This window comes from Pinus tabuliformis, chromosome 5_2, assembly GCF_031772625.1.
Source record: "Pinus tabuliformis cultivar Carrire ecotype Pingquan chromosome 5_2, CPIR1, whole genome shotgun sequence".
In the NCBI taxonomy this organism is placed as follows: Eukaryota; Viridiplantae; Streptophyta; class Pinopsida; order Pinales; family Pinaceae; genus Pinus; species Pinus tabuliformis.
The window spans coordinates 781,098,203-781,108,329 of NC_142306.1; the positions used below are offsets into that span (position 1 = coordinate 781,098,203).

The following is a 10,127-nucleotide window of genomic DNA, read 5'->3' on the forward strand; positions in this document are numbered from 1 at the left end:
GATCCATAAGCTTTTAAAAACAAACATACTCATATAACTTCTTGCTTGCTGATCTACCTTAGTCTTTCTCAAGTTTTCTTCTATTCCTTCTCAGATATATTGTAGCCCTTAGTTCTTTATTATCTCTTTTAGATCTAAACTTAACCATGTCTACAGAGATCTAATACACCAATTCTTTAACCTTCTTTTGTAGTCAAAATCAGTGTCTGCACTGCATTTATTCACCTCTAGCTCAGATTTGATCGCAACATTCACATTTTCTTAGCATCTCTCCTCCTCTAGCTCAGATTTAATTACAACATGATAAATCTGTGATGCATCTCTTCTTTCTCTTCAACAAGCTTTGTTTCTCTACACTTTTCATTCTTGCCCACTCTATCTTCTGGCCTAGATCTGATCTCAACATTCTATTCATTTAGCCTCTTCCAAGGACTCTTGTGTATATGTTTTTCTTAGCTCACCATCATTTTGCACTTAGCTCCTATTTTCGCTAGCAAAATTTTCTTGTCTACACACTCTACATCCAATATGTAATGATTCGCACAAAGCTTCTTTAATTTTTGGTTTCCTCTTCCATTGAGTAGCTCCCGATCACTTGATTTTTTTATTTATATTGGCTTGTTAATATTCAAGAGTTCTCCTTGCTTTTATATGCTATTCACTTTCTTTACCATGGGCATCGATCCATGGTTCTCACCCATGGTATTTCAACATGGCTTCGTCACACATCAGTCAGTTTCAAACCCCCCTTACTCGCTTTGGACTGGATTTTCTCTTCATCAGTTTTGCACAACACATCTCTTCATTAGATAGAACTTGATGTCCCTCAAATGGAAGAAAAACGCACAACCCATCTATGATTAACATAAATTCTTCTACCATTTTTTCACGTTTTGTGCACATACACTCGACTTCCTCGACGTACGTTTGGTGCACATCCACTGGACTTCCTCGACTTCCTCTCATTGATTTGCATGGGACAACTTCACCACCTTATTTTGTCACGTCATTCTCCTCCTATATATAACTATAGATCTCGAATCATCATGGTACTTTAACGGATTTTGGCTAATTTTGGCGCTCGAACCATTGACATCACATGATTGTTAACATCCTTTTAATAGATTTGGTGCCCGGGACCTCAAATTTCTGACTTTAGCCCTCTCTGTTCCTCAAGTGACACATGTGCCCTATTGCTAGAACCTTGAGCTTATCTCTCATCGACATATCAGCCATTTTTAATGTTTGAGCAACACGATTCAAAGTCAAGGTTCCAATGGCTGATAGGCCCTTGGGTGTCTACTCCCAAGCCCCATGTGCCCGACGACAATGACCTAGGGCTCTCGAATCACCGCTTGTTAGTGAAGAACTGTAAATGGTGACCAACCTTGAACTGACAGTCTGATGGATAGACTTGTACATGACATCAACTATCATGGAATGTTTCTCGTTAACTATCGTGAAATATTTCATTGTCTATCGGTCGTTCTCTATCATTCATCGCCTGTCGACCAAACTCTAGTGTTTTTCACAACATTTTCTAGTCGAGCAATTTGAATGTTGGACACATCACTTAACAGTCCATCATCTACTAGAGATATTTTTCTATCTACCCACTTACAGTTCATCGACCACGTTCGTTTGCACATTGTTCGAAAGTTCTGATAGCCCGGTGCCCTGGTAACCCAGTGACTACATCACCTCTCAATTCATGCTTCCATGTCATTTACTGCAACCAATGAGTGTTTTCCACGTGTCCTTCTGCACATGCATGCTTATCATGTGTCACTTGCCAATTGTCAATTTGGCCAATCAAAAGTGCGGAATTCACTTGCGACTTCTCTCTCTGATTGCCACATCATCATCAGAGCCATGTATGCTTCACTATGGCATCCACGTCAAATGTGCCACCAACCTACCTTGTTTTTTGGGCATCGCTTCCTTAGTTTTCATTATGTTGTGTATAGAATGTTTAAACCAAGTGGTTTGATATATTGTTAGGTGCTTACTGCGAAGTCCCTTGCGATTAAGCACTGTGACCAACAAATTACTAGTTCACCGGTTATCAGCTGTCAGCACTCCCTCCTAAACTTGTGTTTTAAGCCTTTCGACACCAATTTGATGAGGGGCTCGAGTTCTTTAGAAAATCATTGGTATTGCAAGGGGCCCTTCCTGGTTTGGTTTTGGTACGTACGGAGCAACCTGGCTACTATACAGTGATCAAATTTGAAGGCCAGGTCTTAATTTCATTTAGAAGGGCACATATTCAGGTAGCACTCCTATAATGAAAAGCATAAAGAGAGAAAAGCAATTCAATTGACAACAGTAAATTATTTTCAAATTTCTTTTTATTTTTCACAGGAAAATGGTGGAACAACAACCCCATGGATGTTGTGTATAAGGCAAGTCTGATATGAGCCGCAACTAATATATCGGATGCATTTACCATTAATGGATAAACAGGAGACCTATATCCCTGCTCCAGTTCAGATAAGGATTAATTTTGTAGGAAATTTTTGTGACCAGAACGTTCAAGCCAATATACAAGTAGCTCAATCAAATTTAAGTTTATTGCATGAATGAAGAAATTCAGTAAAATTCTAAATAGGTTTAGGATTCAACAAAAGAGTGTACAAAGGTGTATATTTTTTTGGTATCTCCTTTTTTAATATGAAAACATAAGAATTGGGAATCCGCAAACAAATCAAATCCAGTATATTAGGAAGCTTGTTGAATGCACTCCTCTCCAAGCATAAATCGTGCTTAAACCTTGCTTGACAAGCGTTTGCTGAATGATGAATCTATGCTCCTCTCCAGCTTAAATTATCGTCAAACCTTGCTTTGGGCAGCCTTCAGGCACAACCCACTGAAATTATAGACCTAATACATGGCCCATATTGACATCTAGTCGCTCTCAATTGAAACTACCAAATGTAATGATATCAAAGGGTAATTGTGACATAATAATTAATAAGAACTTCCATCATATGCACAATTAGAAAAAACAACTCAAAAAGACACTGTTGTTTTTGAAATGGGAGCAACTCAGACACTGCCAAATGTAATGGTATCAAAAGGTAATTGTGACATATTAATTAATAAGAACTTGCATCATATACCCAATTAGAAAAAACAACTCAAAAGGAAACTGTGGTTTTTTAAATAGGAGTTTCTGAAATGGGATTTAAGTTTTAACATGAAAAGAAATTTACAAATTCAACATTCTTAAAATTCTCATTTCAGGAAAAATGAAATTTAAAAAAAAGTTGACAATTTGACAGCACTTTTTAAAAAATTTTAAGATATTATTCCAATTTTTTTTTAAATAACAAAAATCATTTTTTAAATTTTTTTTGACTGGTAAAATTTTCTCCCTACTTCTCTGACGTGCCAGAGACCCTTTGAAGGGCTCTGACGTGTTCAATTTTGATCCCTGCTACTATATAGTCTTGGTAAAATAGGGTAAAATAAGGTGGTTTCAATTAATGTAGGGTAACTTTTTATTAAGAGGTTTGTACTTTGAGAGATTTGATTTTTCTAGACTTCTGATAGAGTTAAGATAAATCTAAGTTGATTGCAATATAAATATATTTGTAATGTGAATATGTTTATTGATTATGATAGTAGTGTGAATATGCTTGTAATGAAAAAAGCCAAATAACTTCAATAAGACAAATTAATCATGAAAAATAAAATAAAAATCTTGGAAATATTAAATATAATAAAAATTGTTATTTTTGAATTTTTTTCTCATCAGTAGTCTAATGAAGTGACATTTTGATTATATAAAATAAATCTGATATTTTTAAATATTAGATATAATAAAAAATGTATTATTTTTAGACTTTTTAAATAATAATCTAAAAAATTGATATTTTGATTTTTCATACAGTGATTTTTTAATAGATTTTGCTTAAAAATTATATATACATATATATATATATAAATTATAACATATTTGCACTCGAAGAAATTTGATTATTTTAAATATTGTAGTTTAAATAAACTATATTAATTATTATACCGATAAAAAAATAATAATAAAGAAATAATACATCCTATCAATATAATAATTAATTAATTGTAATGAAAATATGTTTGTAGATTGAACTTTCGAACCTCCTCCACTGATGCAAAACAAAAAATCATCTTATTTACAATATTTTATACTTTGGTTTAATTTCTATCAACAAAAATAAAGTTCAAATTAGATCAACGGCCTTAAAATTTGACACCAAAAAATTTAGCAACAAATTCGACATACTACACAATTTGAAAAAATATAAAAAAATATGTAATGAATGGCCTAAAATATACGTAATAAATGGCGTAGGGTTACAAGTTATGGGGTACCTGAATGTCCTAGATAACTCCTACTTTAATAGTTGTTCATAGTGTTTGAAAACTAGATTCATGGACACTATATGTACGCAGATGGTGGGGAGGAAATTGTAAGGGAGTTGTTTAACGAGGCGGAGGAATTGGTCGGAATCTGGATTAAAAAAATTCAAAAAATCTTGTAGAGGTAGTGTTTGAATCGTGTTTTTGATGGTGGAAATGGATTCAACACCATCAAAAACGTCTAGAACACCTAAAATTTTCAAGTTTAACAAGTCTCTAAATATGACCGGAATTTCCATAACTTTCCGAGCAACTCCTCCACCTCGTTACACTACGCGAATTGTAAGGAGCTAGTACTCCCGCACCGCATTCTTGGGAGTGATGAAACCATGGGTGTGGGCAAAACCATGCGGAAGAGCCAAAAGTCATGGCGAATGGTTTAGGGTTAGTTTATTTTTTATTTTTTTAATTTATTTTTATTTAATTTCAATGGCTGAATTTTAGAAAGTGGCCAAATTTAATATTTTGAAAGTTAACCTCGATTTTGAATTCAAAATTAGGTTTGACTTTAAGTTCCGTGAATCTGAGCCAAATTAGTGCTAACTACTAATATCACTAAAAAATAATTAATTTCATTATAAATGTCTTTGTAATATGAACATGTTTATTCATCATGAGACGAAAGTCAAACAACTTGAGACAATTCGATGATGAAAACTAAAGTAAAATCTTTAAAATATTAAATATCATTAGATAATTATTTTTGGATTTTTAAGCAGTAGTCTTACAAAGTGACATTTTAAATATATAAATTTTTTATTTTTTTTAATATAATTATAATAAAATTTAGATTTTAGATTTTTGTAATTTATATGGATAATGAGATTGTTTTTTTCAGAAAGAAAAGCTTTAATATTATATTGAGGCAATATATAGATTGGATGATGAGATTGTTATTCAGATTAATCAATTTTGTTATGAAAATGAATTACATTAGATAGTTTGAAATATAGACCAAATCTTAATGATGTAATTAATTTGAAAAACAATCCCATTATAACAAAATTTGTTATTTTTAAATAATAATTCAAAAAGATAATATTTTGATTTTTTTAAATAAAACTTTTAATACATTTTACCTTGTACTTGTACTTGAATTTGATAGCAATAAAAAAAATTGTAATTTTCAATATATTTTGAATTTATAAAATTTTCTAAAATATTAAAATTAGTTTTACAAATAAAAACCAATATCACTCTAACAACCCCACACAAAAAAAATAAAAAAAGAAAAAATAAAATTTATCACCCAATTTAATTAAAAAAATATCCTCTTTAAATAATCTATTCACATTATATCATCCGATGGTACGAATTCGGAGAGCTCCAAAAGCTCATAAAGTGTTTTGGTAAAAGTCAAGCAAGTTCAATGAACGGCGTTCATCTTCCGTTATTTATAATTTAATAATGAACATTAATTCAATCTTCCATGTAAAAATGATGTGGCAATGATATCCATATGTGGGTAGGTGTGGCGGCCACAAAAGTCAAAGGAGGTTGTAAGGAAATGTGAAGTGCTTCGGCATCTGGAACTGTCCACACCTGTTTCACATTTAATCATTTAAAGTTTTCCCACGTTTCCGGAATAAATCACGCGAGGCTTTTTCTTTAAATTGTGTAGCATGAACTTTGATTTTTTTGTATTTTAAAATGATTGAATTTATATAAAATTAATAGCCAAAGAAAAAAGCACTTCAATTTATTAATGTATTTAAAAATATCATTTAAATGTTGAGAATTGGGATTTTGTATATATAAAATAGTTTTTTGAAAAAAAAAAAAAAAAATATTTTAACGTCAATAAAGTTAAAGATAGTTTATGGGACAAATTGCTTCTTCATTTAGTTGATGTATTCGGTCTTTTCACTGTGAAGCCTCACAATAAACGCTCCCAGCTTCTCGACAAACCCCTCGTTAAATAGATTATCCTGTGGTCTTTGAAGGCCTCACATCCTAAAATGAAATGCTTTTCTATTTCCACTTTTCCAAAAGAACAAAAAATACATACTCCTTCCTCCCACACTTCTTTTGGTATTTTCTGAAATACTTTTATGTTTCCACTTTTCGTAAAAAAAAGCAAAAATATATACTCTTTCCTCCCACATTTTTTTTGGCATTTTCCAAAGCCCTGTTGGGCCCAGTGGATGAGAATTAGTCCTTAGCTGAACCATAAGAATTTTGGCTCTCCAAGAAATATTGGCCTCTATGTATGCTTTTTGGTGATGATTATGAGTGGGATTAAACACTTCAATATAGTACCTTTCTTTCTCCCTAGCTTGTTATCCCAAGTACCCTTGTCGAACTTATCTATAACAAAAGCTTTTCTCTTCCCTGTTTATAGGACAAGTGTTCAAGCAAATACCCCATTTATTAAACCATTTTTTATTTTGTTGCATCCATGTCTTTTTTCTTTTCACAATATGTCATTAAAGACAACCATAGCCATCTGCCCTTTTCCATTTGTTCATTTTTTTTTTCTTAATTTTGGAAATTAACTAAACCATTTGTTATTTTGTTACATCCAAGTCTTTTTTCTTTTCACAGTATGTCATTAAAGACAACGTTAACCATTTGCCCTCTTCCATTTACTCAATTTTATGGAAATTTTGGATTAATACTTCATATTTTGTATATGCTAAACTGGGTAAATAAAGGGAATCTAAAAGAACAAAACTTGTGATTAGCAACAACTAGCAACAATATCAAAGAACTTCACCTCTGTTGTTAGACCACTTGAAATAACCCTTAAAACTAAAAGATATAAAATATAAAATAATCATTAATTAAATATTTAAATTTGGTCTTATCTAATTATTTTATGTTTGATATTTTTTCTGTAAGAATCTGGCCATACAATTGTAGGTAAGATTGTTATCTTTGATTATTTAAATGCATTGTTAAATACACTAGTGAATTAAGTATTCTGAAAATTCTAGAAGCAAGTAAATTGTGCAGATTACACAACTCAAACTTATAATTGAGCCTAGAGGCTAAGATTGTTATCTTTGATTATTTAAATGCATTGTTAACTACACAAGTGAATTAAGTATCCTAAAAATTCTTGAAGCAAGTGAATTGTGCAGATTACACAACTCAAACTTATAATTGAGCATTATCTTTGATTATTTAAATGCATTGTTAACTACACAAGTGAATTAAGTATCCTAAAAATTCTTGAGGCAAGTGAATTGTGTAGATTATACAACTCAACTTATAATTAGGCTGAGAGGCTTATTCTACAACCCAGTATGATGTGTAAAGGTCTCTGTCCATTATCAAAGTTGAAATTTTACTTGTGTGAACCAAAATAATTGTTTTAAAAAATCTAAAAAAAATAAAAAAAATTATACAAAATATTAAAATAATACCTACCCATAAAAAATTTGCATAAATTAAATATTTCTATGTTCATATTAAATTCATATTTAAAATAAATCTATACTAATTTAAAAAAATATCTATCCCATTTGAAACAAAAATAAATGAAAAATATTTCAATAAAAATTTCACAACATAAAATATCTACACTACGATATTTTGTTGAACTTGATTAATAAATTATATTAAAATTTAAACATATTTTTTTTTATAGATAAGTTAAATCTCTAACCATTTTACAATTTCACACCTTCAATTTTGAATGGTATTTTTTTTTTAATAAACAAATGATAACATGTTTAAACTGTGTTGAAATATATGGTTAATATATTATGCATGACAGAAATAATATTCGATCATTAATCAAATATTTTTCAGGAAAAGTTGGAATCAGAACTGTTTAAAAAGTTAGTTTATTAAATAAACCTACTAAAGTAGTTCCGAAGAATCCTAGACGGAACATGGGAAATATTGACGAACGAGATACAGATGTCTGATTAATTTAAAATTTAGGTAAGGATCAGAGATGAACCTCGGGACCCGGAACTCAATGAATTTGGAGAATAAGGACAAATGTATTATTGATTTCAGACTCCCAAGTCAAAATATTCGGCCTTGTTTTTCTCGCGATGTCCACTCAGCCAAGAATCAGTTTTCGTAAGTGATGGAACTTTTAGGTCGATTTTCGCCGTCTGAAGCACGGTAGGTTCAGAAACTCGGGCACTCGGGTCAAACTGGAAACAGGGGATGGCGATGGGATTGGCCATTCAAATTTTTGTTTCTACCCAATAAAAGCGAAGCATGACGATTGAATGCGCGTCTTTCGGAAATCCGTGTGCACTGAGATTCATATATGCATCACAGAGGAAATTCAAGGCTCGAACCACAGAACATTTGCCGGGCCGGCGCTGTCTGTGTGGATTGAGGAACGAGATCAGCCAAATTAAAAGAAAATTTCCATTTCTTGGTTTCAATTTGATACAGGATGAGCTCCGGTAGTGATATCAATTACCCGCCTCAGGAAGTTGAGGACGCGCCGAGATATATTATCAATGGCAAAATCATGGTATCCGCCATCATATGTCTGCTTCTTGTGGCTTCGCTTGTCTTCTTGCTGCACGTTTATGCCAGATGGATTTGGAGAGAGTCCGCCAGATTTTCCAGACGATCTCGACGGAGATCAGCTTCTGTGCGCCGCCGATTTTCCTTTACAGGACAAGAACCGTTGAGGCTGCTGAATGTGGGGTTGGATTCTGCAATATTAGAGACTCTGCCCGTGTTTCTCTATAAATCGCAGAATTTTGTAGATGGTTTGGACTGCGCAGTTTGTCTCTGCGAATTCGAGGAGAATGAGAAAGCCCGGCTTTTGCCCAATTGCGGGCATAGTTTTCATACTGAGTGTATTGATATGTGGTTTCGGTCACATTCCACTTGTCCCGTTTGCAGAACTGGGGCCAAGCCCGAACAGCCAGTTTTGGAATCTGCTAGAGCAGAGCAGGTGTCGGTTACAATCCCAGGACCAATTAGTTCAGGCTTCCAAGACAATCTGAATTTGGAGCAAGAGCAGACTGCAGGCTGTGGAGAAGACTATAATCTGCAGAACCCAACAAATATGTTCTCTTGGGGTTGGCAGAAACAGAGGAAAACAGGGGCGGATGAGGGAACCTCTCGTGGAAGAGCATCGATGCCTCAGATTGTCATTGAAATACCCAAGAGAACCGATGGCTTCTCCTCTGGCGATGGCCATCCGCTCCAATCCCCAAATGGTTCACAGTCGTCTTCGAAATCTCCCATTCCTCGCCTTCGTTCGCTTTCAAGGATTTTGAGCAGAGACACAGAGAAAAAGGTCTTCCCGGCTGATCATCCCCCTGAATGTCGAAAATAATGGTCCGGCGGAAGTCCAGTAGTGCGCAGCAGTTATATTTTATAGTTTATAGATGCATAATGATATCTCCTTGTATAGTCAAGGAAACAATCATCGAAATCGAGTTGTATTTTTAGTCCTAATTATTCTATAGCCGGATAGACTGTACTGCAAGCAGAAGTTTGCATATGCTCCATACATTGTTTTTTGAAATTTATTTATTGGAATGGAATCAAACTCAATCTAATTGCGTGGGACAAATCTGAAGCATTATAGATGAGTGATCTCTTACTGGTTCTGAATATTTTTGAAGTGGTATTTATAGCTTTAACCTTTGACACCATTGGCTTTGCAACACCTATTGTGTAACATTATGTGCTCGCTGAAAGTAAATGTTGATTGTGTTAGGATTATGGAATAGTTAGAAAAGGGCTAGTGTCTGAAGATATCGTTGATGGAATTTCATGACTTAATCTCATTGCAA

General features: G+C 33.2%; 1 protein-coding gene across 1 annotated transcript; it reads left to right on the plus strand.

The window, feature by feature from the left end:
* Positions 1–8,528: 8,528 nt before the first annotated feature.
* On the plus strand, positions 8,529–9,890 carry LOC149161603 (RING-H2 finger protein ATL5-like). The gene has a single exon (XM_089437008.1). The coding sequence runs from the start codon at positions 8,765–8,767 to the stop codon at positions 9,662–9,664; it is 900 nt and encodes a 299-aa protein (XP_089293134.1). The 5' UTR covers positions 8,529–8,764; the 3' UTR covers positions 9,665–9,890.
* Positions 9,891–10,127: the final 237 nt, after the last annotated feature.

Excerpts from the sequence above, each read along its gene's own strand:
- LOC149161603 (XM_089437008.1), top strand. The coding sequence starts at position 8,765 with ATGAGCTCCGGTAGTGATATCAATTACCCGCCTCAGGAAGTTGAGGAC.